Genomic DNA, 27,292 nt, shown 5'->3' with positions numbered 1-27,292 from the left:
TGCCAAAGCCTGCAGCATCACAACTCAGTCCCTCCAGAATGATCCGAACTTCTCAAAGTGCTTTTTGCAAACCTTGCAGGATCAGCTTTCAAGAAAGTCATAAAACAGGAAGTAAAATTTGAAGGAGGCTAAGAGGATTGGTCAGAATTCAGCAGAGCTGTAATGATTGGTCAGCAAAAAAGGAAACAGAAAACATTGAGGCGATCGGTCCGACTTGCAATAGAGTCTGTGAAAATTGCAGCATTTACGAATACGGAAAGTGAACTTGCATTAATAGCTGCGATCGCATCTTTAAGGAGGAACTGAGATAATGCACTGAAGCCGCTTACACATCTGCTGGCAGCGTAGCTGCAGACAGGTAACCAGTAGTGACAGAGCCTCGCGGGCGATGATGGCGTCCTTGATGGAGACGCTCTGCTGTCGGACGCATATCCCAGCATGCAGCGCGGTCGGGGTGGCCTCGCCTTCGCTGCTGGAGCTGCAGTTGCTTCCTGCAGAGGCATGAGCAACAATCTCACAAGGCATGCTTATCAGACTTACTGATACATATTTCTTTTTATAGTTTTCCTTCCCACCAGTGCTGCTGACTCTGGTGCGGACTCCCTGCGGCAGCAGCGCGCTGTGGGTTTCTCTGATTGGCTGCTGGCTGCCAACGAGGTCCAGTCGGCCGGCGGCAGCAGCCCAGGTGAGACGCATGAAACAGGCTACGGTGGAGGTGAAGTCCCCGACTTCCATGGTCTAGACAAGCATCAAGAAATGTGGACATAAAGAAAACCGCATTCTGTGTGATAAAATACGTTTTTCTTTTCTCTCAGGGAAAGGTTTCAGTCCAGCACCTGAATGGCAACGCGAGCGGCAGGAATGATCTCCTCCACCCGTATGGACGAGCGCTCGGACAGAGACATCTGCCGGTAGGAGGACTTCTCTGGGGTCCCGCAGAGCGACAGCTGCCGACCCGTCCGCCCCGCGTTACGGAACGGCCGGGACGACAGCGCGTCGCCGTCCCTGATGACGTCATCGTCCAGGGCCATAGGCATACTCTGACCAACCAGGAGGAACCTGCCAAAAAAAAAAAAAAAAAAGAAATCTGATGGTTTAGCAGGAACGTGACGCTACAAAATACATCATCACATATATCAATAACACACAATTACACAAGCTTTGAGTTAAGATGGGTAAAGATGCAGCATTTTGCTTATAGCATGTCAGCATTGTTGTTGGAGACACGCTTAGGATCCATTAGGGCTGAAACGATTAATCAAATTAATGGTGATTAATCAACTACTCAAATAATCGCCAACTAATTTAGTAATCAATTAATCATTAACTGCAATTTACAAACTCTTAAAGCAAAAAAAAAAACAACACCTTTTGCTATCCAATTATTAATCTAAAAAAATAAACAGATGAGTACAGTATATTTTGTAGCTGCAGATGCATTCTTTGATACAAGCGTACACAAATAGAATGCATTTTAGACGATGGAGAAAAAAAAGTCAAGTAATTTAATTATTTGCATGTTTTAATGCATCCCTCATATTGTGTAAAAAAAAAAGAGGTCCAAGTGTTAAATTGAAAATCTGTAGAATGTGCTGATTTTTAAAATCTGATTGAATGATTAATCATCAGAATAATCATAGTACAATGTTACAACCAAAACCTTCAGTCTGCTTTATCTCCATTGCATGCGTTTGACCAACAGGGATAAAGCTGTAGAGAAGAACTACTGTAATCATAAATCCAAAAAAAATGAAAAAATACGGCACCGTCCAGGAAAAGTTTTTTAACCAAATTGACAGACGAGGCAAAAAAAAAACAAAAAAAAAAACAACAAAAAAAGATAATTAAATAAGAGAACTAGCGTTAGTAACTCTGGAGGAGGTGCAGAGATCTACAGCCTGGATAGGAAAATATGTTGACAACTAGCGGTTTTACACTCCTCCATAAAACGCCGGATTTATGGAGGAGTGGGATGACAGCCATTGTTGCAGGAGACCCATAAGAAGCTTCGAATGGAAAATCTTTGGCCTATACACAGAACGTTATGTGTGAGAAAGCAAAAATAAAAAAGCACTGCCTGAAGAAAGAACCGCCAGGAAACAAGGAAACCAGAGCCGGTCAGAGTTGTTGGATATTGGAGCGAGATAAACAAGGTGACGCTGCAGGAAAATTCTGCACACACACAACTAAAGACCTGAAACACTGAACATATGGGATCTTCTGGTTCTGCAGCCCCAGAACCCAACATGGTGAAACAGTATTCAGCTTCTATGCACCACAAATCTGGAACAAACTTCCAGAAAACTGCACTGTGCACTTTTTCCATATACAAATAAACGTGGTTGACTGATTAGCGAAGACACCATGGAATGGTTTGGATCAAAGCATATCGTTGTGTTACAGTGACCTAGTCAAAGTTTAGATCTACATCCCATTACGAACCCGAGTTAAAACTTAAAAAACAAATGATCATAATTTAATCTGTGCTGAAATTTGCTTAAAAAAAACATGTTCATTTTCCCACTATTCAACCTTTGTGCACTATGTTGTGACATAAAGCAAATATGACAAAAATGTCTACTTTGTCAGTTTCAAGAACTTTCAAGAAATGAAAAAAATGAAATGAAAAAGGTTGAAACCCTGACAAAACGGGTTTTGATGTGCTGTGCCCGTGTGAAAAATATTTTTCGACAGATTCCCTTCACCTGGCCAGCTGAAGGCAGATGGAGTTGACACCTTGTCGGGTCTCGTAGTCCACTTCGGACGGGATGGAGTCTCTCTGCATGACATTCACCACCAGACTGCAGGAAGAACACGGAAACGTCGCCGTCAGGACCGAAAACGGCAAAAACACGGTGACGGAATGTAACGCAGCCTGACTAGACGGCCGGAGAGTGAAAAGTAGTTTGTTTTACCTCAGGCCTCCTGCTTTGAGGAAGTTTTCACAGAAGGACTTGCTGCTGGTTTTGGCCATCTCATCGTCTGACGTCGGCATCAGCTTCGAACTCAACACCTAAACACACGCAGACGACGAAACGATGAGGCAACCCGAGGTTTGAACTCGGGTTCGCTAAAAGGAGCAGATGCCTGCGTACCTCCAGATTGTAAAGCACTCTGAAGGTGGACATGCCGGGCGCAGAGGATCGAAAAAGCGACTCCAAGATGGACGCGGCGCTGGGCTGATGCTGCTGCTTGGGCGTCACGGACGGAGAGCGAGAGCCTGAACCCTGGCCGAGGGTGAACAGGGTTTTCTGCAAACAGAAGAGACAAAAACTAGAGTAGAGATCTTCACAGGTGTGATGACCAGATCTGATCAGATGCCCTCAGGTACCTGGTGGCTCCAGACGCTGGATTCTTTGGGAACGAAGTTGTCGAGTGCGTCCTGCACTTCGGGGTCTGTTGGAATTAGCAGCAGCAGCTTCCTCACACGGAGGATGATCCTACAGGTTAAAAAGAAAAATAACAATTAACGCGAAAAACAGCGTCTGAATTGAACCACGGAGACTCAACTTTCTGTTTCCATAACTTGCATTATTATTCTATTATCAATATATTACCTACTAAACATAAGGCATTATCAGATGCATTCTGCTTAAAAGTGAATTTGCTGCCACCTCTTGTTCCTATTTTTAATGGGATGATGTTGCTATGTAAAGTCTGGGTAAATTTTTTATAACTTTGTTCTAAATTTATAAGGTGAAAACATTGTGACTTTAAGCTACTGTTCCATATTTGTGTAAAAAAAAAAAAAAGTTTCCAATGAGATAAAAGATTAAGGAAACGCCTGATGTGGGTCATTTTGTTGCTGACGATAACTCTGGTAATAATAATCATCTCACCTTGGCTCATCAAGGTTAGCCAGCTGGTAAAGCATCTCAAACACATTGCACACTAAAGCCATCACCACCCCAGGGAGGGACTTCTCCTGATGATAAAAAAGACGCATCAGAGATGATGTTCTCCTCAGTGAGTGTGTGTGTGTGTGCGTTTGTGTATTCACCTGCTCCAAGGCGTAGGCTGAGTTGAAAACGGCAGAGCTGGAACTGCTGGAGGCCGAGGCCGACGACTCCGAGCTGCCTGAAGGAGTCCCGGTGCCGGAGCTCTTCACCGTCAGGCTCTGCTCGTCGCTGAAGCCGAGCTGCGAGAGCAGCTTCTGGTCTCGGTTCATGGTCAGCTAATGGATGGCGAGAAGAAGAAAGTCAACAAACACACAACGCGCAAACACGTTGAAAACCAGGCGAGCGTGACGAGCAACGCCTACCACGCTATCATTGGCAAAAATCTGGACGTTATCCACCGGACAGCTCAAGTGTTCGGAGATCTTCCAGCGGATGCTTCCTATCGTCTCGTTACTGTGAGTCTGCGGGGAAACACGGCACACGCTCAGTCGTGGAAGAAGAGACAAATTTCATGGCAGAAGTTGGAGGTTTTGTCCCTCCCCTGAGAATACCTCTAGAGTGAAAGTGTCTTTGGTTGACTCGTAGGTGATGTGAAGCGTGACGGGGTGTCCGTTGAAAGACGCCCCGTGAGGTAGAATGGTGCGAGGAAACGAGTACAAGTCCTACGAAGAAACAGAAAATATCCGGTTAGAGTTCAAAACGAATCGTTTTCCCAAACACAGACCAACTACAAATCGTGGAGCATAATTTTAATCTGGAGCGCCTGAGTTTTTAAGAGATGCACCAATCGGACAACTTGGTCGATTTCTGATGTTTTTGTCACACTCCAAACACAAAAATGGAGAGAGAGCTTTACAATTTTAAAATTTTAATCAAGACAGGCTTTTGCATCTCATATTAGCAATTAGCAAAGTTAGAGTAGTTAGCATTGTCAAAGAAGCAGAATGTAGAAAACAAAGACAAATATTGAAATCACAAACAAACAAAGCTCCTTTGCTGTAACACATTTAGGCTTCCTAGCATACCTCTATAGTGATGACGTAGCGTTCAGCCAATAACAGCAGTCTTTCAATTATCACCAGCTTTGTGGATCTAGGAGTCAACATACACAGAAACGGCTCAGTAACACTTAAACGAGTATCTAATGTTAAAAACAACAGCTTCATTTTATCATCACATAAACAAAACAACAACAAAAGAAAAAGATTGATGTTTAATAGGTTAAGTAGCCATGCTCTTACCCAAACCCCCCTCTGTACCTGGAAGGTGATTGTACAGACGTGGCTACCGTTGGCATGGCAGTGGCCGTCAGCATCTTTGTTGCCTTGGTAACAGCATGGGTTAGAGTGGGCCCGCCCAGGGCCGAGCTTGCGGCCTGGGGTAAAAAATAAAAAAATAAATTTTTAAAAAAAGAAAGAGAAAAAGTAGAAATGTTCCGTTGGGCTTTGATTTCTAACGATTCTAAAATCAAAACTTGTTATGATTTTCAGGGCTTACCTCCAGCCGCTTGTAACAATCAGCAATGAACTTCTTGTGCAAAGAGACAGAATCCTGGAAGGTGGAAAAGTTGAAAAGAGATGAGATTTAAGTTAAAATCAATTTCCAATCTTTGTCTTTTTTTCAACATGCCTATTTTAGAACATCTGTCTAGCCAGCAGACAGATGTTCAGTTTATACTGACGGGAAACGCAGACGACACACTGACCTTCTTCATTTTTGGATTGAGGTTGGTGTAGCTGTAAGTGATTATCAGTTGGATCGCTTCGTTAGCTATCTCTTCGTCAGGCGTTTCCATGGCGATGCGCCAAATAAAATCCATCCCTGACAGGTCGAGGCGCTCCACACACTTTTTGTTTTTTTTAGAAGAAATTATACAATAAATATGAATGAATATTATAATTAGACTTCACTTAACCAAAGAGAAGAGAAAAAAAAACAAAAAACAAGTGAGGACTGACCAGCTGGGTTCCCTGGCGCTTCAGACGATGGTCACACAGATTCACGTTCTCAAAGAAGGTCTTAAACAGGCCGAACCCTGAGGAGAGACACAAACAAGGTCAACTTCCTGCCGCGGGTGTTTCAGAGCTGTAGGGGTCGCTGTTGAGCCTCTCACCGTTCATGGTGATCTCATAGGGCTCCAGTTTCAGAATCTTCTCCTTGAAGAGCTGCTGCTGAACATCGCTCTCCAGGTCATGCTGGCCCTTGGTGAACCACTCAAAACACAACTGGGGGTACAAAAAAATAATATTAATAATGATATGATGTCTACAGCAGGTTTTCCACACAGTATCCATTTTAAAAAATCTACCTTTTTGAAATTTTATTTTCGTGGTTTCACCAACTCAAATTTAAGACCGCCATGAATGGAATTTCAGACCTATATGTCAATGTGTACAAAACAAGTGTAGCTAACACTTGTTAGTTACGTACACTTGTAGCTAACAACAGCTAGCAGTGAGTCACAGAACGCCATGAAGACGTCTGCGTGTGAAAAGTCACATGACAAATAATACATACAATAAACGATTAAATAGTCCAGCGTAACAAAATTTAAGATTTTTTTAATAACTTATTTAACACCTTAAATGTTGTTGTTGTTGTTGTTTTTTTTTTTTTTTTTTTAGATATTTAAGGCCTTAATTTTAGATACATGAATTTAAGAGTTTTTAAGGATCTCCGGCCATCCTGATTTTTCAGACTTGTAGAGGAACTTTCATGCATCTCTTTATAAATATTTAGTCTACATTTGTAGTGAATGCTTTTCTGATCCATTTCCTCTGCCTTATGAAGGAGATGCGATAATGTTTTACAGCATTCCTCCACTGAGCCAAGAAAACAAAAAACATCAGGTGCCTGACATGAGAAACAGCTGAGCACAAGGTTTCCCTTCTCCATACCTCGCGGTCAAGCTCACAGACATCCGGACCCGAGACCAGACACTCCCAGAGCTCCTTGGCTCTGTTCCAGACCAGGTACAGGCTGGCCTCCTGAAGGAAGAACGCCAGGAACCGCAGGTGGCTGTCTAGATACTGGACACACATTTTGAAAAAACTAAGAATAAGTTTCCAGAAAGTTTCACGAGCTGAAAAACCAAATAAAACCCAACGCTGACCTCCTGGTAGGTGTATCTGCCGTCCACCAGGGTCGAAGCGGACAGGCCGTTGTTCCCTGACGCGCTCACCGCGAGTCGGTGGCAGCACACGAGAGATCCCGTGATCAGCTTGACAATCTCGAAGTTCTTCTTCAGGTCCTGGATGATGCTCTGTGGAGAGGCAGAGAACAGTCACAACGGCGCCACCCGGTGCGACGCGGGTGAGGCGGTGCTGCGCTACGGTACCTTGTCTTGTTTCTGGTACGTCTGTTTGATGAAGGAGCGGGTGATTTCGTGCAGCTGCCGCAGAGCGGGGACGACCCAGACCGTCTGAGGAGTGCTCTGCTGAGAAGCCTGTAAACACACATGCAGAACGACAGGCACCATCTATGAAAGCCCTGGCGACCACAATCAAGTTTCATTTTCTGTCCGTGCCACCTTTGAAGTTTGTAAAATAAATTTAAAAAATAGAATAGAAGTCAGAGCCACGGATACAAAGCAATAAGATTTAAATCGTTTTCCCCAAACTTCAAGTCAAGATGCTTCTGTTGCGCATCCGTGGTTCTGATTGGATTACTTTTTGAATGAGCATAAAGTATCCGCCACAGTTGCTGCCACCCAAAGTAAACATGTAGATTCACCTTTCATTGCAGCAGCATTGTCTCACTGTGAAGAATTTAGTCACCTGTCGCCTTTAATTTCAATGTGTTTATTGAACGAAAAGAAGAAAAATCCCAAATTAAAAAATAAATATCAGAGCTGACTAACTACTGCTTCATTTGGTGGCAACTTAAGAAGTCTAAAAATATTTTAACAACTAATCACTGACGCCAAGTTTCTGCGTGGGGAAAAAAACCTGACATTTCGGGGAGGCCGTTTTTTCTTAGATACTATTAAAAATAGGAAAGACAAGAAAAACGTTCAACTAAGGAAGGTGTCTGTTGATCTTCAGACATCAGGAGATTATTACAAGACATTAACTATCCACCAAATCTCCACTGTCAAATAAATAATTCAAACACTATCTACATGGCAACTGGACACCTTTTTCTGTCCTATAGTCACAAATGAAAACACGTGGAGTTTGCTAAGCTTTTCCTTGCAACCACGTGCTTTGGTCAAATGAGACAACAGTTGAGCTTCCGAACAAGAAAAGACTCAAGGTGAGGCTGGCGTTAAAAAAGTGAAGAGGTTCATTGTTAAGCACGGTGGTGGATCTGTAATACCTTGGTTTACTCTGTAGTCAGAGACTCCAGGATTACCATATTTTCTGGACTATAATTCACACTTTTTTTCATAGCTTGACTGATACTGCGTCTCATAGTCAGGAGCGACTCATAATGTTGCTTTTTTTTTTTTTTTTTTTGTACTAATGCGACTTATATTCTGGAGAGACGTCTAGTCCAGGAAATACGGTAAGTCAGATCTGGTCGCCATAGAAATTCAATAGAAAAGCGGTGGGTGAGACAGGAGGCAGGATTCAAGCAATAAATGCAACATTATGCAGCAATTTTATGCTTTCCCAATATTGTGCAGCCTTCCACTTCTCTATATTGTCTAGTGAAAAACATGTACTCCAATAAAAGATGAAATAATTTCAATGTTCTTGTTAATACGGTGGAAGAAGGTGCCGCTTATCCTCCAATGTCCACAAAAAACTCACCCGCTTGAAAACAAAACAAAACAAGATTAATCACACAGACGGCTCTCGCCCAGAACCCGATCAACGCCAAGTGTGGAATCATTAGTAAGTGCCAAAGCCAATTTAGTTGAGCGAGCAAAAGATCAGCACAGACCTGGTTAAATTACCTCATGCTGCAATCACCTGTAACACAATCGAACCTGTGACCAAAGGAGCCCTTGCGTGAAAGAACCCTTCTCCATGATTGGACGGTGGGCAGGAACCAGCCAGATTAGTGGGAACATAAATTAAATGGGATTACGCTCTTACTTTAGCCAGTGAGTTAGATTTCTTCTTGTGCCAAGTGCCAATATGAAATGAGCTTTGAGTGATGCTGCCTTTATCGTCCTCCTGAGTGTGATGCTAGAGACATACATTTTATTTACAGTCGGGCGTTTAACACACACACACACAAACAAACAAACATGAGCCGTATCAAGCTGGCACATGCAGTTAAAGTGAGATGACGACTGTTTGCTGAAGCGTGTTGGAAAAGAAAAAAAACAAAAACTGCATGTATAGCGTAGAGTTTGTGGTTCGCACAGAAACAGCTGCAGGTGAGAAAGAACTCGCTGCTGTTATGATCTGCTTTACAATTAGGTGAAATACATTAATTGTTTTGTTAGAATGAAGCGTGATGAGAGGAGAAGTTCTTATTCCTCACAAACAAAATGTATCTTAACAATGCAAACTGGGAGTCAGTCTTAAAATCTCACAAATGTAACATGGCTGAAACGATTAATCGGATAAATCGTGATTAATCAATTATTGGAAATAATTGTCGACTAATTTAGTTGTCGATTAATCGTTTGTAGAGTATACAGTTTAAAAAAAGGCCATTTTACTAAAATAACAACACATTCAGAGCCGTCATTAAGCCAAAATTGTTGTAAATAAATGAATAAATGAAAATATAAACGTGTTGCATTTAGATATAATAAAACAACACTTGTAAAATGTTTGACCTAGAATTACTCAAGTGGGATAATTCAAATCCTGTAAACAAAATCCCTATTAAGCACTTTTTGCTATCAAATTATTAATCAAATGATTCATAAAATTATCAAACATATGGTAAAGGAATAATATGTTATTGAAGTTCACAAAATGTAATAGTTACTTATTTTAAAAAGGAATTACATTGTTTGTTTACTTGCATCTTTTAATGTGTTTCTGATATTGTATAAAAAACTTAAATGAAAAATCTTTAAAAATGTGCCTTTTTTTTTTACATGATTAATCAGTTGATCATAATATTAATTGATTCCTAAAATAATCATTAGTTGCAGCCCTAAAACCTAATATGGTCGAAACTGTCCTTAGCAAACTGCTTTATAAGCCAGTGTCAGCATTAAGGATTCATGTTTCCATACAAATCACTAATAAAAGTAATAGTGATAATAATTCACACAACTCTGTGACTATTCCTGCTTAATGCTGCAGACTAAACACTTTAAAAATCTTTTGTCTTTAAAAACACAAACTCACACACCAACTTTAAAATGTCACAATAGAGAAAACTGTGAGGCAGAATAAATAACCCAGAAGGCAGAACGTTTCACATCCGTGCCTCACCTTCTTGATGTCTTCGATACATTTAATGATGTAGCTGCGTTTCACGGTCTCCTTGACGGCGTAGGCGTCGCTGAGGATCCCCAGGTGTTCCTCCAGGGCCTGCTGAACCAGACTGGTGGGCAGGGTGGGGAGGTGAGCCAGCTCCCACAGCACCTCTAGCACCTAAACACCAAAAAAACAAAACAAAACAAAACGAAAAAAGACAACACGCATGAGACTCAACAAAACACCAGCAGCTTACTCAGAGGAAGTTCTCTGCACCCAACACACCTTTCCTGTAGTCGTTTCCGAGCGAGCTTCTCTGCCTATTCTCCCGATCAAACTAAGCAGCTTTTGCCGAACGCGGTCGCTCTCCACCTCCCAGCTCTATAAAATAAAAAAAATAAAAAAACACACACACACAAAAGGACCAGTTGTAAGGAAGCACACACTTAAGAGTCACTTTTTAGTGTAAGACACGCGATCAGCACCGACCTTTTGTATGAGGACGAAGAGGTGGGTGAGCTGATCGAAGCTGAACTTCACTGCAGCAGCAGCAATTATTGTGTGGATGTTCTCTATCACCGTTGAGGACTGACCAGCCTGAAAAAAAAAACACAAATAAAGTCAAGAGTTAAGTTATATGTAGGGATACACCGATATTAAAACCTGGCCAGATATCAATATCCGATGATACTGCTGTTATATCAATAACCAATATTTACTGATATTATATATATTATGTATATGTTTCCCTACACTTTTGGTACCATATAAAAGTGACCACACCACCTACGTTGCTTTTCTGATTTATTTAAACATCCCGTCATCCTCTGATGCATCACTATGACTGAAGATATACCACATGGCTGACCCCTAGGGGTGGCTATTAATCATATAATATTGTTTAGCGTAAAACTTTATTTTAAAAAAATCCATAAACTCCAGGGTGATGTATTTTTTGCACTTATTTCTGATGTCTCACAAGTCTTGCAAACCAAAAATAACCAAAACTGTTATTTCTAACCTGTATTCTCCAGATCTTGGTGAGTTCGTCCAGTGACAGCTTACTCCCGAGCAGCTCAATGATTCCCTTTATCCTCTCACAGTACTGAGCCTGATCAATGTTACCTAAAGCAACAAGAATCAAACATGAACCATCAAAACACATCATGTTGAAAACAGTTTCAGTCGTATTCCTGACAGGTTTTCACTCGTGAAGTCTTACCTTCCAGCGCTATCGACAGGACCGAGTTCTCCACGAGCCAGTCGAGAAGTTTATCTGTATCGATGGCGTTTTTTACCGTTTTTGACACTGTACTTTCTTCTATTAATTTGGTCACCTACCAGATAAGAACAAAAAAAAGTTTGATAAAACACTTTTTTAAAAAAAAAGGCACTGAAACAAGCTGCCTCAGCACTTCAAACCCCAAGGAAACTGACTTCTTTTAAGGAGTTCATTTTGGTGGAGAAGTGGGGAGTTTTGAGCATTCTCAGCAGGGTGTCCAGCCGCAGGTCGTCCACCACGGCGACCAGTTCCCTCTGGAACCTCATGCACAGCAGCTTGATGGCCGACAGCAGCTCGGGGATGCTCACCAGACGCTGGGGTTAGAAAGAATTTGATCAATCCATGAGATTTCTTTTTTTAAAGAAACCACCTTAGTTTATGATTGTCTCGGTGACCTTTTCCCACTGCAGTTGCGGCAGCGAATACAACACGGTTCGCAAAAACACTACCTTGTCCTTCAGGTCCTTTTCCTCCAGGTTCTGCACATATGTGATGGTCTTGTGGATGACGGGATCGAGCATGGGCTACACAAAAACAAGAACAAGTGACTTTGTTGATCTGTGTTCAAGGTCAAGGAGCAAGCGGATGCAGCAAATCAAAATAGAACTGAAACCAGAATGGGAGTCATGGGTCACGTTAAGCAACGAGTAAAAAAACAAACAAACAGTAGAAATTTATGCTAGCAGGAAGTAAACTAATCAAAACAAGAAATAGAAAAATGTAATAGTCCACACTGTGTGTGAGTGGCTATATTTCTAAGATTTCCTTTTATTTAATCATTCAAATCTAAGAAGTATTTTAACATTGTTGCAACTATGTGATAGCATTCATTGTGAGAATACAGAGTACATATTAGCTCACCTGGACGAGGCTGGAGTTTAAATATTCTGCACAAACACCAAGGGGTTGGACCAGGGCTGATACACACTGAGCACACAGGTGGAAAGAGACAGAAGGGATATCAAACACACACAAATCAATAAGCAGATCAACTCATCAATACCACCTGCAGTACAGCTAGCTCATGCTATATTTAAGGTTTTATAACAGCAACAACATAATCTGTGCTTCTCAATCCTCAGCAAGACACTTATAAAAACCACAAACAGCAAATATTTTACCTCAAATAAATGTGAAGGCCTAAAGTTCAAACTGGATTTTTATCTTGTGTTTTCACACCTGGTGGTTCCCAATCGACTCGGTTCGATTTGGAACTTAAATTCCAACATTTTTTTTTCTTTTTTACATTTTCAGTTGGTGCGGGTCGCTTTTACGACACACTGTGGCAAACAAACCAAACCCTTTGAGAAACAAAAAAGCTGTCCACATCCTCGCCTGTGGTGGCGCTGCAACAACCATTGAAGGAAACGACAAGAAAACCTCTGAAGAAGACATGAGCGCAACTTCCTTCCTTCCTTCTTCACGAAACGCAAACAAAAATGGATTAGCGTCAGATTTTTGCAGTTGCAGAATTTTTCTTAAATTTGAAGCTATTCCATTCTTGTTGACATTTCATTAAGGAAGTTGCGCTCAGTGTCTTCTTCGGAGGTTTTCGTGCCTTTATCTTCAGTAGTTCTTGGTGCAGCGCCACCACATGTAAAAGGGTTGTTGGTACATTTGACATAATGCGGCGTGAAAGTGAATTGCACCAGCTAAAAATGTAATAAGTGTTGCAATTTCGGTCCCCAATCAAGCCGAGTCTAACAGCTGCGAAAACACCCTAAAAGATTATGGCTTCCTTAAAAAGTGATGTACTGTAAGCATGTGGTTGCACAGTAAAAACCATACTGTGCATTTCATGTCGATTAAACCAAGCATCATATCAAACATTTAAAGATTTTTCTTCTATACATCATTCCCTCTGTCAGTGCTTAGTCACAAAAGCACAGTGATTAGTTTCTGTTTGTCCTTTTAAAGAAATCCTTTGTAATCATAATTTAAGAAGCTCCTTCTCCTCAATGACCCCGACCCTCCATCCCACTCGACTTCCTCCTCAAAGCAGACAGATTAATGAGCCACCTCTGGGAGTCAGAAGAGGAGGGAGCTCTCCTCCCGTTATCTTTCCTCCTTTCTCTTTCAGTCTCTGCCGTCTTTGGGGTAGGTTAAGCATTCGATGGCTAACGCTCGCAGATACTCCTGAGCTCTCTCCGCTGCTTAAGAGTGCCAAATTAGTCCGCGTTGAGCCTTTAGCCTTGTTAACATGCCGAGCGTCAACTGCTATGCAAACTGCTGCGGTTCCGGCCAGGTTCTGGTGAAGGAAGCATCCGCACAAGGACGCTTTCAGAAACATGTAAAACAACAGGGCATTTCAAGCGTCACACAGCGGGAGGATGTCAGAGTAAGAGAGCGTTACTGGGAGGGAGGCAGAAGAGGCACATTCAGCCCCCTGCAGCTGAGAGCAGAGGTGGGTTGGAGGGGGGAGACATGGTGACCTTCTATGCTGTCATAGACTCCATCAAAGTCTGTCACTCTGCATGCACGAAATGTGCAACTACTATTTCAGGTATTACAGTATGCAAAGCAGGGCTGGGCGATATGGTTTAAAAATAATACATATTTCATTTTCCAAACCAGATACAATTTCCTGCTTTAATAAACTTTATTTGTGCTTTCTTTTCATAAAAAAACTTTATTTTTAACAAAAAAATAAATAAAATCTTAGCTTGACCCTTAAATTTTGTTGTAGAGTTGACTTGAATTCAAAGTCCAAATAAATAGAAGTTGTAAAACATGCTTGTCAAACAAGATGGCGGGCCTTTGGGTGTATTGACATTACTCTGACCTATGGAAAAAAATCTATGACTATATTGGTGAAAGAAACAAATCCAGATTTTCCCCGAAAAAATGAAAACCAAAACTTTGATTAATCGATCGCCCAGCTCTAATGGAAAGAAATGAAAGGAAGGGATATTCTTACAGCAATCTCGATCTCCTCTGAGCTGAGTTTAGTCTGGATGGCAGCGAATCCTCCCAACTCGCCAAACTTCACCACAAAAAAGAGGGGAGGGGGAAAAATACAAAAACAAAGATATGAAGCAAAAGTACTGCAAACATTTATCATTTATAAACATGAACAATTTATCACTCACTCGATTCACTAAATCAACCAGCCAACCGTGGGGCTCCTGAAAGGGAAAACAAATCATGCTTTCATTCAACAATGACAGCGCAAACTCTGACAGACGGACGCGTGGCTGACAGCTGTTGTGTGTCAGTCACGCGTGTTTTCATGAGCTTATTGGCTCGGCTACACATCGCCGAGGATGAAAAACTCGTCTGCCGGTCCGTGAAACATAGACAGAGACTAATAAGGAAGCTGCTATATAAATATTCGGGCAACTTTGCACACATGTCGGTGCTTCTGGGTAAACCTCGAAGACAGAAAAGTAGAGCGTCCCTTACTTTCTGGTAGGTGTTGCTGGGAGAGACTGCAAATATGTTGGCCTCGTCTCCAAAAACTTCGGCCCAGTTCCTCTGACATGACTTCATTCGGTTCTTAAAGTGGTACTCGTTGTCGGGGTTAAGGGCCTGCTCACAACAGAAACAAACGTGACACGGTTAGATGACATTTGGCATCTACAGTAGTAATGCAAACAAGACTCCTTGCTGATCCCTTACGGTGACATCATACATCCAACCACAGATCCATAGCAAAAATTTAACAGCAATATTTTGATTTATTTAGAAAAATGGGTGTTGATTTTTTCAAAGTCATATTTTAACCATGTTATGTCAGATTTCCAAACTAATTATTTAATTCACAAGCAACGTATTTCGTTTTCAGACTAAATATTTACTGTAGTTTACAAACAAAATATTTCGTTCCAAAGGAAATATTTATTTTCCAAACTAAAAATGTGATTTTCAAACTAAATATTTAGCTTGCTAAGGAGATGTTTAGCTAGACGAACTAAATATTTAGGTCCGAGCTAAATATTAAGTTGGGAAAATACATTTGAGTTTGGAAAATAAATATTTAGCTCAGCCTTAAACAGTTAGTTGGAAAATAAATACTTAGTTTGCAAACAATAATTAGTTTTACTAACTAAATATTTAATTTACAAACTAAACATTTAATTTTCCAACTAAATATTTATTTCCCAAATTAAATATTGGGACCTAAATATGTAGCAAGCTAAACTAAGTATTTAGTTTGGAAATTAAATGTTTAGTTTGAAAAATACATATTTAGGTCAGACTTAAACATTTTGTTTTTAGTTTCCAAGCAAGATATTTAATTTGAAAGCTACATATTTATTTTGGAGCTCTGACATTTATAAATGCATATTTAACATGGTGAAAATATTATTGAAAAATGACTTAAATAAACCAAAATATTGCCATTTATTTTTTACCGTGCAACTTTACAAACGTTACCTCATAGTTATCAGATGAAAGGAGGCTCATTATAAAGAAAAATATTTTTTCCGATATTTAAAAAAATATTTTCAAAACAAGTTTTCCTTTTTTCCCACCACTTTGTGTTGATCTATGGTATAAAAATCCCAATATAAGACATTGAAGTTTGTGGTTAGAACGTGATGGGTTCAGGGGGCGTGGGACAGAGAGGTTCCCTGTATGTAAAACAATCTACTGGACACAGAGAGACAGCCCACCATGTTCAGGACCCCCATCAGGTTGACGGGGACGGGGTCCTGCTTCACCCTCTCGGCCACCAGCTCCACCAGCAACATCAGCATGTTGTAGATCCCCTCGTGGATCTCCGTGCCCCACTTGTGTACGGCGCTGCTGGTCAACAGCTGGCGAGACGTAAAAACGGGAAGATAGAGTAAGTCGACGAGCGGCCAGCCCGTCTGGTCCGGCGGTCGCGCCGTTCCTTTCACAGCTCACCTTTTTGAAGGCCTCCGGCATGCACCGATCCACAAAACGCTTGCAGTTCTCATCGGCGTCCGCCAGACCTGACGAGAGAGGGAGGTTCAGCGCTCTGAATCTAAACTCGGAAGAGGACGATATTTGGTCGGATATGCAATCAGCCGTGAGACTAAGCGTCCGCAGGAACGGCATGTGGTAAAAACCACCCGGCGGTCCAACGACACCATCCCACCACCACGGTGGTTTGTGTTTTGGAATGTGAAATAAGATGACCTGCGTTCTCTTACCGTGCCGTGCAAGGCAGGTGGAGGCGATGAGGCACTTGCCCAGGGACTCCTCTCTCTTGTAGGGTATGGACCAGTGATCGGTGAAGACCCGGCTCTCCAGCTCGTACAGGTTGGTGGTGGGGAACTCCATGCTGCCTCCCGAGCAGTTCCCGTTCTCGTCGTTGCTTCGCTGCAGACAGACGGGCGTGGCAAATTTATTACCAACACGCAGAAGGTGACTCTATCCCCTCCCACCCCCACCATCATCCCTCCCGCCTCCCAGAGCTCGTCCTTTCTGTTTTACGACTATCCAAACCGCCCTCTGCGTGATGCGAGGGTAATGCAAATCGCCTCTGAAGCATCTGCCCTTCATCTCTGCTCCATCTTCACGCATTTAATTAGGGAGCTTGATATGTTAATCTGCCTCAACTGAGCAAATGAAGGAGAAATCTACAGAAAGAGAACAGATAATTTGGCCTCAGCTGAAAAACAAAAAAACAAACAAGCGGAATCATCTACCTCAAAAAGTTTGCCAATATATTCATAAGGTCAGGCACAACTGCGCGGCCCAGCAACAGGAAACATATTGTCGTATTCGAGAGCAACCGTCCCCATACCGAAGGTTTGAGCTGTAACTGATGTGATCTGCAGACCCCTGCGCCCCACCGAGCCCCCCAGAACTCATCTCCAGCTACATTATAAATGAGCAAAAACTATTACGGCCCATTTTGCCTGTGGGCTCCACCAAGTTTAAATATTAATGCAGAACAACCCAGTTGGATCAAGTCTTCCTGATCTGAACACATATCCAGATACTGGCTTACGTATTATTCAGCGTACTCCTCAGGCATAACCTTTATGTTACGGTTACTGAGGCTGGTTCAAAATCGTTAACGTTTCTTTTAGCTCTGGATCCAAAGGAAGAATCTCCAGTAGCCGTCAGTCGTGCAATGAATCTGAAGAGGCCTCTGACTGAAGACTTGCGTGACAAGACACATGACTGTCACGACATTCTAACAGATAAGAATCAAGGCAGCAGAGATGATATTTCACAGTAATACGTCTTGGATAAGACCATCAGTTGTTAGCAAGAACCGCTAATCCACCTCGTTTGCCTTTGCTGCATCTCTTTAAAATCTCTGTCTACGTTTATGGTTAGATTCTTAAAGTGGCTTATTCTTATTCTTAAAGTGGACAAAGCAACCAATGACAAATAATCCTGATAATTCATCGGCTAAAATAAACCTGTTTTATACTGTTGTTAGTTTACAAAAAGCAGAACGGTAAAAACTAATAATATTCCGCTTAGTATGCTTTTGCAAAACAACTTTAAGCGGGCCATTCTATGTGTTTGTTCGTGTCTATGAAACAGCATCAAGAACTAATTGTTGCTTTCTTGTGATCATATTATATTAATTTTTCAATTTCTCTAATAACTCCAAATCCATAATACATTCGCACACGAGAATCTCTTGCCGGCCCCGGGCGGAGGCAAAGTGCAGGGAGCAGGAGGGAGGAGGACGCAACCGGAGATGCATTATATTCCATCCTTTCCCCTTTCTAGGAAAATTAGATACGACAAGCAGATGGATGAGAGGTGGAAAACAGCAGGAAGACACAGATAATAGAGACGTTCGGTTGAAAACCCAACAGAAATATGGCAAAGAAAATCTGAGACTTCCGAGCAGGAACACCAAATGACATCCCAATCAGAAACGAAATGACCAATATTAATTTTTTTTCACACCTGAAGACATAAGCAGAGTGGAAGGAAAAATGTGTGCATTGCTGTGGGTGTGTGTGGGCGTGTGTGTGTTGGGGCGAGCAGGTAACTCTGCCCCACTCTGTTACCGTGCGCCCACAGCCCTCTTGGGAACTCTGCGCAAAAACTGCAGTGTGTGTGTGTGTGTGTGTGTGTCGGAGCGGCCGAGGGAGGAACTATATTTAGGAGCAACACACGAGGCCACAGACCAATCACCGGTCTGTTACACATAAACACGGCAACTGTGAGAGGGGGGAATTAGTCGCGTTCGTCCTTTGTGTTACGGCACGCGCAGAACATTTCACATCTTCAAACCTCACACGGAAGTGACTTTTGACGAGTTCCCGTCAGGAAGTTCTGCTCCAGAGGTGTTTTGAAAAATGTCTGTGTTGTCACAGAGTCCTTGGTTGTTGATGTGCCCGGTGGTTAATGCATCACCCTGCCGTACTTTAAATCGCTACATGATAAACGGAAAGGGTTTCTACAAAGTTCGTCCTGCAGCTGTTATGTAATTCATCCGAGTTTCATTATGTGTTTGTTTCACATAACAAAAAAACTGAAATTAGCTTCTGATTTGCCAGAAGCTAATTTCTGGCCAAACCAAAATGTGAAACCAGCTTGGTTTCATATTCTTTACTTACTCAGAGTTGTTAATTCTCGACTGGTTCACCCAATTCAGATTTGTTATAAGGGTAATTTCTAATAACTGTGATAGTAACTTTAATTTGTAAAACATTTTTAAAAGGAATGATGATGCTAAATCAGACTTAGTTTAGGAATAGGAAACCAAAAGACATTTTTTGAGCTTAATAAAAAAAAAGTACAAAAATTAGGGTCATATTTAATGTATAAATGGGAATATTGTTGCAATTTGTTCATTTTACAATGGATTCCAGACTACTACCACTGACGGATATCCTGCTGCAGATTATTATTATTATTATTATTTTTCATGTTGGAATTAGCAGATCAGACCTAAAAAGCAAAATCAATCCATCTTAAGTCATAATCAATATCTACAGCAGACCTTTTGCTTGAACGCCTTAATATTATCTGTAAGAGTCACTTAGCTGCTGATTCATAACCTATGAAATCACAGACTTTGGAAGAGCATTCTCATTCCACAACAGGTTTTCTAACAGAGCAACAAGTCAAAGGTCAGGCAGAAGAGGAAACACAGCTATGCATTGCTTTAGGGGTCAGTCAAAGCAATCCTACTGTGCTATGCTGACAGGCGCTTTATGAGAGGCCGGAGGATTTAATGGCTTTCGCAGCACATAAACACAGCGGGCTGGACGAAGTTAGGACCCGTAAGCAAGTATTATACTGGCAACCAGTTGCTGCTTCCATAAGAGCGATCCCTCAATAGCATGAGAACATATGGATCTACACACAACTATTACCAAAATGGCACCTTTGCTATAGAGATATTGCGAAACCGCTTCAAAGTCAAGTTAGAGAGAAATAAAATCTTAACATGGTCGAGCTGTCAGACAGCCTCCTGGTTAGAGGCAGATAATACGAGGCAAATCATTCCAACAGTCTGGATGACAATCAAAGAGCCATCCTAAACTAGAGCTTCCTTTAAACATCTGTGAAAGTGATGCTTTCGCTGCTGCTCCAAATTACTGGCGGGTTTCACCCTCCGACTTAGCTAGAAAAAAAGCTACTAGCTAGCTAGGCTAGGCTAGCTTGCAAATGTGAATTTGTCATTAAGCTTTAGCTGTAAAATTCCTTAACATATTGTCCAAGAGCTCTTTTTATATCAGCATGAAGTGCTAGCATGTCCTGTCTGTGTGGGACTGGTGGATCATTTTCTCCCCGACAGCCCACGTTAGGGGCTGCTGCTGGTAGCCTTGAAGCCGCTAAGTTGAGCTAGTTAAATGGGCGAGCCTGCTTTCTGCTGCAACTTACAACCGACCGTATTTCCTGGAGCCGATGCGTATTGCGCTTACCTCGCCTTCCACGACGTCGTGGTATGCTGGAGGGGGATCGAACCCACTAGTCCCAGTCCTCCCGCTGTTTTCCCCGTCCCCACTGGAGCCCAAGCCGGTGGAAGGCCCACTCTCCATCGGCTCGTATCCATAGCCGAGTCCGGGGCTCTCGTTCGTTAGAAGCGCCACTGCCTCGTTGATGTCATTCTTTGCCAGCCGGAGCGCTTTCCGTATCACGTCAGGGTCTGGGAAACCCATGCAGAGGAGCGTCGTTATGTGCTGCTCCTCTTCGGTCTCCATTTTCGGGGTGTCTCCGCTTCCCACACTAGTTGTACAGCGGTGCTCGGCACAGCCCTGTAGCTGTGCACGCCGCCATGTTTACAGTCCGCCGCCGCAGCTAGCCTGCCTGTCACGATTTGCTTCTCCCAGAACAGCGCCGACACAGGTGGTACGGTGAATTCTGCAATCCGAGAACTGCAGTCTGGCCACGGGAGCGCGCACGCTGACAATACTAGATGATTCAGCTGTGATTTTAACCTTATTAGTGTTTACCGTCTGTGCGGCTTCACCTGGAGGAGTTATGTTTGGAAGTCCATGATATATGAACTTTACTATTTTCAAAAGATGAACATAAAGCGGCCGAGCAGAACATGCCAGTAAGCTGCCCTATAATTTATTATTATTATTATTATTATTATTATTATTATTATTATTATTATTATTATTAGTAGTAGTAGTATATTAATAATAATATTAGTGTTATATTAAAAAATAAAATAATAATAATAATAATAGCAAAAATAATAGCTTCTATTACTACTACTACTACTACTACTACTACTACTACTACTACTAATAATAATAATAATAATAACAACAACAATAGTTGGGCATAAATAATTTACGGTGTGCCATTATTCACTAAAATGTAAATAATGTCAAAAGTAATATTTTTAAAGATAATTTTTAAGCTCTTTTGAGGAATCCCTAGCTGATCAATGAGCACCACATATTGATTTAAATAAACTACTTTTAAATCTATTTCTGCGAACCGTATGAATAATTTTCCAATTCAATTGTAATTTGGGACAAGGGAGCCAATTACAAATAGTGGTGAGAAATAATTTTAAAAAAGCATTATTTTTACATTTAGATTTTTTTAAAATTCTTTTATATATTTTTTCATACTTTTTGATGCAATGATTCCCCTGTTTTCCGTACAATAGAAATTGTTCTACATATTTTTATAACTACTTGAACACATGTATGTGGAAATGCAGCACAGATTTATAGGATATTTAAAATAGATTTGAAGGTATTTTTTTAACCATACATTTTTCTACAAAAAAAGAGAAAATATCGTTTAACGCAAGTAATTTGCCCCTCTTATTTTTGTCCAAAAAATAAAGTTTATTAAAACTTTAATAAACACTACGCTTTCAAAAGTCCCTTCTTGTGCAACACCAGAACAGCGATTTTACGTTTTTACAAAGAAGGGCGTGGCATTGCGCGTGCGTAGGGGCGGTCTGGGGGCGTTGGTCTTTATGCCGCGCCGCGAACGCGTCACGTGATCGCCGGGCTCACGTGATAATGGACGAAACAAAACAGGAACAAAATGGCTGCAACTGGAGATGAAGCCGCAGCTATGGACAGTATTTCCAGGGAACCAGCAGCCGTCTCAGCGGGGTTAATCGCAGCTGCTAGCGGCACGGCTGCGGCTGAACGCCCAGACGATCCACCGGAAACCCCGTCGAGTGCGCCAAAGAAACCTGGAGCAAACAGTACGTGGTGCTTTCCTTGCACTTCCTTAGCACCCAAATGGCAATAGAGCACACAGTAAACAAATGTTTTTTTTGTTTTTGTTTTGCTTTTATCTGATTGTTGACTGATGGTTTATTGCATTGCAGTTGTGGTTTCATCCAAATTCTCATCTGGATTAATTTAGTTCTGTTTCAAATTGTTGTGCCCAGGCGATGGAGGTGTGGAGACCGCGGAGGAGGCTGTGGAGCCCGCAGAGCCAGATATCAACGAGCTGTGCTCTGACATGTTTGAGAAGATGGCCATTTTCCTGCAAGGGGAGCTAACAGGTGTTAAACCTATTCTCATTGCTATTATTGTGCTCTTTCTCTAAAGCTGCCATTGGATACTGCAATCTACTTTTAAGCGTGTCTAAAATGTATTTACCACACTTAATTTACATACTACCTAACACTTTTCTAAAAATATTCCCAAACTTCACTCAGACTTGTTTTAGTCTTACTTATTGTCAAAGCAGTTTTTCTTGACCTCTCTCTGGCCATTATTTCTAATGAATCTGGTTAATCTCGTTGTACAAGTTACAAGGGTTGCTCCGATTCTTTCATTTAAGTATAAATGCTACTGTGTGATCTGGCAAAATGGAAAAGTGATCTGGCAATAAAGTCACTTAATTTTAGACGTAAAACTTGCAAAATACAGCAGCTATTCAGTCAAATGGATAGTTGAAAAACCTGCAATCAGTAAAACAATATTTAACAGTAAGGTTTTCAATACCCTAAATTATACATGAGTCAAATAAATCTCACGATCATTTATTTTGATGCAGCCGGCATTTGACTTTGAATGAATGTTTCCTTTTTTCTTGACATTATTTGATATTATACATGCCGGCTGCATCAAAATAAATTCGGCCGTTCCAAATGTCCTTTGTTTTCTGCATTGAGCCTCGATATAGCCAAACTCGGTCAATTGCTTGTTTTTTTTTAAATGCCATATTAGATTCGATATGTTGATGCATTTTGATGTGCTTCACCTCCGAGATAAATTTCCGCTGCAACACGCAAACGTCCCCATTCACTCTCAGTGCGTTATAGTTCCACATGACGGGATTTGCTGCTGTGCGCTTGCGCAGTGTGAAGGAAAGAGGAGATGAGCTGCGCACGCAGGCTGCAAAGTGATATAGATGTGATCGGTTTTGGTGATCGGCAACAAGAGACCGCGATGGGCGATCACCAATCATACATTTTTTCACGGATTATGATCAGTGGCCGATCAATCGGCACACCTCTACAAGTTACCTACCAGAGTGGTACAAATAACCCACAACATTAGATTTATAGCATGTCACATCGAAGACAGTCGTCAATTAAGGAAAATATGCGACAGCAGTTTCCTTAATAACAGTGGTTGTTAGTAAAACTCATCAGAACATGAGTTTAGCAAAACTCCTAGACAAGGGCAGCATCTAAACCTGGTTAAACCTCCCAAAACAGAGGAGCAGGGCCAAAGGTCGGATCTTAAGGAAGCAATTTCAAAAAGTATGATTTTCAAAAACCGGTGAGCATCGCCTAAAGAACAACAGACTTAATGGCTATTATGGTGATGAATCATGAAATTGACAAGTTTCAAAGTCTATTTTTAACCCAGAACCATCATAGAAAATTGTACATGAAGAAGTCCAACCTTACAACGTTATACAAAATTATTTAAGTATTTAAGTTTTGGAATGGTCTAACCAGATTTCTGGACTACATCTCATAGAAAATCTGAGGACTAGATTGTCATCACAATTTAAACATGCTGATAGAATTAAAACAGGGAAGTCTCTGGGCTGGAATTAATTTAAACACTCTGAACAATTTTATAACAACTTTTATTATAATACAAATTCAAATGGACATACGTTTACTGGATCTTATCGTATTTCTAAGATTAGGAGTGCTTAATGGATGTACAGTAAATGATGTGTTTGGATAGCTTTGAAGCGCACATTTGACAAATTTCAAGTCGCCAGCAATCTCACAAACACCTGGTGTTTGGTGTTCATTAATTAATAGTGTATGCTGGTAAGAAGTGTGTCTCTAAATTGACGTATTCTTATTTCTATTCCATTTTTCTTTACTGTTGTTTCTTTTCTCTCATGAACAAATGTGCTTTTCTTCTCAGCAACGTGTGAAGATTACCTGCTGTTGGAGAACATGAACAAGCTCACAAGCCTGAAATACATGGAAATGAAGGACATTAGTATCAACATAAGCCGGAATCTGCAGGATCTCAACAACAAGTGTAAGCATTTAGCATCATTTTAAAGAAAAAAAAAATATCAACATTCATGAATTAGAGTTTTTTTTTTCGTTTGTTTTTTTCCATTTCTGATTCCTGTTGTGTGTGTGTGTGTGTGTTTGTGTGTGCTTGTTTCAGATGCGAGCCTACAGCCTTACCTGGATCAAATCAATAAGATCGAGGAGCAAGTGTCATCCCTCGAACAGGCTGCATACAAATTGGATGCATACTCCAAGAAGCTGGGTAAGACATGCGCTACACAGTAGAGAGGATTTAGATATCTGGCAAAGTGTAGTTTCTGCTGAGAAATTATGGATTTTTTTAAATTAAAAAGACATATCCGCTATCAATATCATCCCAATTTGGTTCTACATGTTAAGAAAATACAAAAAGTATTGTTAGAAACTGGAGTTATTGCAGTAAATCCTATCACTCAGTTCTTAGACTGCAAAACAACAGGAGGAAAATAAACATGGGGACTACCACAGGAGAGATTACTGCAAAAGGAATGTTTTCATTGTTGGAAAATAATGACTGAATATCAAACGATCAGATATATAACTTCCTACTTTCTGATTGCGCTGCATCATGTATGACGCACTCAACAATACGTGATTTACATGGAGAACAAAAGTGACAAACAGGTTTGTTTGTTACAGATTGTTTATAATTTACTTCCTTCTGCATCTAGCGATAAAGAAAATTGCAATTTTACTTTAAAAAAATGCATTTAGCCTTTTTAATTTTGATCATAGCTATAATTAAAATTTGCTAAGCCCTGTGCTCGGGGCGCTAGGGCAGTCAATCATCCAGCCAGCCCCCAAGTTTTTGAGTTAAAAAATCTATAAGTTTACAGAAAATGTGAAAATATCACTTGATAGTTATGCATTATTGGAAGACTGGAAGATTAATACCTAAACACCAACTACAAAGTCTTAAAAAGGCAATGATTTAAAAACATTTTGATAAATAATGCCAAGTCTGGTGGGGGCACAAGTAAAGCCTGGTGGCCCGCCAGGCTTATAATACACTGTGGGAAACTCTGAAATCTGTTATTGTTTCATCTCGGTTCTAGAGACTGGACACGCTTTTTATTTGTGGAAGGAACAATCCTTTTTTATTTTTATATTTGTAGAAGCCAGATTCAAGAAACTGGAGAAGCGATGAGGGACAGAAGACGAGGCAGACTGAGGGTTTCGGTGCCTTCTCGCCTTCTTCACCCATCCCTGCCCTCCACTCTACTTACCAGTAGACTCAAGAGCTACAGGGGAGAATGTGAACTGTGGCTGAAGCAAAAATAAGAAACACTCCAGCGAAAGCAGGCATCTTTATACACTAATACCACAGTGTTGGCTGTAAATTTGACTCCAGTATCACTGGTTTCTGTTCATGCAACCAAGATGTGCCACATGTTTGTCCAACGGTTAGCCTCTCCTAAGTAATATCAGGAAGATGTTCTTATCAAAAAGTGAAGTAAATGACACATATGTAGTTAATTTGCTTCTTAAAACATATTTAAAGCTTAATCATGTCAGAAACCTTTTTTTTTTTCAGGCATTTCTTTTATAAAATGTTGGGCAATAATCTGAGTTTACTCTGCATTAATTATTTTGTCAGGCAGTGTTCATGAGACACCAAACTGCTTAAACCTGAGGCTTGGTTTTAATGTTGAGTTTAAAGACAAACTCTACAGTTTGTTTTAAATTTGTAGCTCACACACAATTCCTTATAAAGTCAACATCATGTCACGTTCTCTTGAAAACGCACCACTGAAATAAAAGTTTCTTTGAAATAAAGCCTAATCCCACCACTGACAGCAGATGGCAGTCATGCACCACGATTGGTTCTTTTAAGTTTTTTTTTTTTTTAGATATCAGTTGTTTTCCTGCTTGGAGGAACTGGACCACTGTTAAAATAAGAAAGGATGGAGTTACTGCTTTCTCACAGAAAGGACAAGAGTCAAGCTTCAACAGAGGGGAACGGATGGCATCTAGCTGCACATTCAAAGCAACGGATGGATGCCATCTGCTGCCTTTGTTTCCATCTTCACGTCAACTGAACAGCAGATCATCTAAGCTCGTTGGATCCTTCTTCTGATTGTATGCCAATCTCTGCGCACGAGGATGTGTATTTGTGTGTGAGGCTTAATCTAAAACAGGCCTCTGTCATTAGTTCAGCTGAGACGCTGGCACAGAGGGAGCTCGTTATTCATACTGTAACGTTATTTACTGTTGCTCTGTGATCCTTCCATCTCTCCCTTTCCTTGCTTTATATTTTTTCCCCTCCCCTCACCCCCAGAGTAAACACCTCTGTCCTCTCCTAAAGGCCCTCGACTCGGCGTCTTGAGCTTTGGACAGTTTTCTGGAGTCTTATATGTGCGTGCCAGGAGGCAGTCAAGCAAAGTACAGAAGGTAACATTAATCATAGCCAAGCCTCTCATGTTGTTAAGTTTGGGTGGGTATTGCATGTTCTGTGCTAAATAATTGGCTTAAAGATTTGGCAGGTGGAAGGAATTTATGCAGTTTTTATAGCTTGTAGGTTCCAGCTATGGTGGAGAAACTCAGTTCAGATAGCAGATTATTCTGCTTTGGAAAAGTATTCACCTCTCCTTTACACCTTCCACTTGAAAACCTCCATTTATTTTGCTTTGTTATCAACACAAGTAATAATTTTTAGTTGGTTTTTGCAAGTAAAAATCTGAAATGTTTAGCTTGGCATTTCAATTACTTTGCAGAGTCGATATTTAGTTTTTTCCAATGACAGCTGGAGGAATTTTGAGGCTATATTTTTCTTGTGGTAACATATGTCAGGCTCAGGCTGGATAGAAAACATCTCTGTACATCAGTTTTACATCTTATCATAGATTTACAGTTGGATTTAGGCCTGGGCTGTGATTAGGTTATTGTAAAACATGCTATCTAAACCAGTCGTTTGGTGTCGTCC

The 27,292-nt window shown here is 41.0% G+C and overlaps 2 protein-coding genes across 4 annotated transcripts in view; one reads left to right on the top strand and one right to left on the bottom strand.

Annotated features, from left to right (window-relative positions):
• The window catches only part of usp24 (ubiquitin specific peptidase 24), a 38,404-nt gene extending 17,651 nt beyond the window's left edge, over nucleotides 1-20,753 (bottom strand). The window contains exons 1-36 of one of the 3 annotated variants that reach the window (XM_028027741.1): nucleotides 20,330-20,753; nucleotides 16,634-16,802; nucleotides 16,365-16,432; nucleotides 16,130-16,273; nucleotides 14,916-15,041; nucleotides 14,603-14,638; nucleotides 14,431-14,496; nucleotides 12,375-12,440; nucleotides 11,963-12,037; nucleotides 11,669-11,827; nucleotides 11,454-11,568; nucleotides 11,253-11,356; nucleotides 10,721-10,828; nucleotides 10,517-10,612; nucleotides 10,247-10,408; nucleotides 8,942-9,034; nucleotides 7,237-7,344; nucleotides 7,012-7,161; nucleotides 6,797-6,928; nucleotides 6,013-6,124; nucleotides 5,858-5,934; nucleotides 5,605-5,745; nucleotides 5,397-5,450; nucleotides 5,141-5,274; nucleotides 4,925-4,991; nucleotides 4,451-4,561; nucleotides 4,262-4,360; nucleotides 4,001-4,174; nucleotides 3,840-3,925; nucleotides 3,332-3,440; nucleotides 3,096-3,251; nucleotides 2,916-3,013; nucleotides 2,706-2,801; nucleotides 837-1,059; nucleotides 576-738; nucleotides 330-491 (exon numbers count right to left, since the gene is read on the bottom strand). In XM_028027741.1, coding sequence (XP_027883542.1) covers nucleotides 330-491; nucleotides 576-738; nucleotides 837-1,059; nucleotides 2,706-2,801; nucleotides 2,916-3,013; nucleotides 3,096-3,251; nucleotides 3,332-3,440; nucleotides 3,840-3,925; nucleotides 4,001-4,174; nucleotides 4,262-4,360; nucleotides 4,451-4,561; nucleotides 4,925-4,991; nucleotides 5,141-5,274; nucleotides 5,397-5,450; nucleotides 5,605-5,745; nucleotides 5,858-5,934; nucleotides 6,013-6,124; nucleotides 6,797-6,928; nucleotides 7,012-7,161; nucleotides 7,237-7,344; nucleotides 8,942-9,034; nucleotides 10,247-10,408; nucleotides 10,517-10,612; nucleotides 10,721-10,828; nucleotides 11,253-11,356; nucleotides 11,454-11,568; nucleotides 11,669-11,827; nucleotides 11,963-12,037; nucleotides 12,375-12,440; nucleotides 14,431-14,496; nucleotides 14,603-14,638; nucleotides 14,916-15,041; nucleotides 16,130-16,273; nucleotides 16,365-16,432; nucleotides 16,634-16,802; nucleotides 20,330-20,608 — 4,318 coding nt within the window. In that variant the 5' untranslated portion in view covers nucleotides 20,609-20,753. The remainder of the gene's footprint in view (nucleotides 1-329; nucleotides 492-575; nucleotides 739-836; nucleotides 1,060-2,705; nucleotides 2,802-2,915; nucleotides 3,014-3,095; nucleotides 3,252-3,331; nucleotides 3,441-3,839; nucleotides 3,926-4,000; nucleotides 4,175-4,261; nucleotides 4,361-4,450; nucleotides 4,562-4,924; nucleotides 4,992-5,140; nucleotides 5,275-5,396; nucleotides 5,451-5,604; nucleotides 5,746-5,857; nucleotides 5,935-6,012; nucleotides 6,125-6,796; nucleotides 6,929-7,011; nucleotides 7,162-7,236; nucleotides 7,345-8,941; nucleotides 9,035-10,246; nucleotides 10,409-10,516; nucleotides 10,613-10,720; nucleotides 10,829-11,252; nucleotides 11,357-11,453; nucleotides 11,569-11,668; nucleotides 11,828-11,962; nucleotides 12,038-12,374; nucleotides 12,441-14,430; nucleotides 14,497-14,602; nucleotides 14,639-14,915; nucleotides 15,042-16,129; nucleotides 16,274-16,364; nucleotides 16,433-16,633; nucleotides 16,803-20,329) is intronic. The other 2 variants (XM_028027742.1, XM_028027743.1) reach the window with 2 other exon arrangements.
• Nucleotides 20,754-21,878: 1,125 nt separating this feature from the next.
• On the top strand, nucleotides 21,879-26,673 carry bloc1s2 (biogenesis of lysosomal organelles complex-1, subunit 2). The gene is made up of 5 exons (XM_028028378.1): nucleotides 21,879-22,089; nucleotides 22,279-22,395; nucleotides 24,233-24,352; nucleotides 24,488-24,592; nucleotides 25,485-26,673. The coding sequence occupies exons 1-5, from the start codon at nucleotides 21,924-21,926 to the stop codon at nucleotides 25,514-25,516; spliced, it is 540 nt and encodes a 179-aa protein (XP_027884179.1). The 5' UTR covers nucleotides 21,879-21,923; the 3' UTR covers nucleotides 25,517-26,673.
• The last annotated feature ends 619 nt before the right edge of the window (nucleotides 26,674-27,292 follow it).

The sequence above is a fragment of the Xiphophorus couchianus genome, chromosome 9 (genome assembly GCF_001444195.1).
Source record: "Xiphophorus couchianus chromosome 9, X_couchianus-1.0, whole genome shotgun sequence".
In the NCBI taxonomy this organism is placed as follows: domain Eukaryota; kingdom Metazoa; phylum Chordata; class Actinopteri; order Cyprinodontiformes; family Poeciliidae; genus Xiphophorus; species Xiphophorus couchianus.
The sequence above is the reverse complement of the archived record's forward strand: the minus strand, read 5'-3'. Positions and strand labels throughout refer to the sequence as shown.

Excerpts from the sequence above, each read along its gene's own strand:
- bloc1s2 (XM_028028378.1), top strand. The coding sequence starts at position 21,924 with ATGGCTGCAACTGGAGATGAAGCCGCAGCTATGGACAGTATTTCCAGG. Across the intron at positions 24,353-24,487 it reads GCAGGATCTCAACAACAAGT|ATGCGAGCCTACAGCCTTAC; the intron begins GTAAGCATTTAG and ends TGCTTGTTTCAG. Across the intron at positions 24,593-25,484 it reads TGCATACTCCAAGAAGCTGG|AAGCCAGATTCAAGAAACTG; the intron begins GTAAGACATGCG and ends TTATATTTGTAG.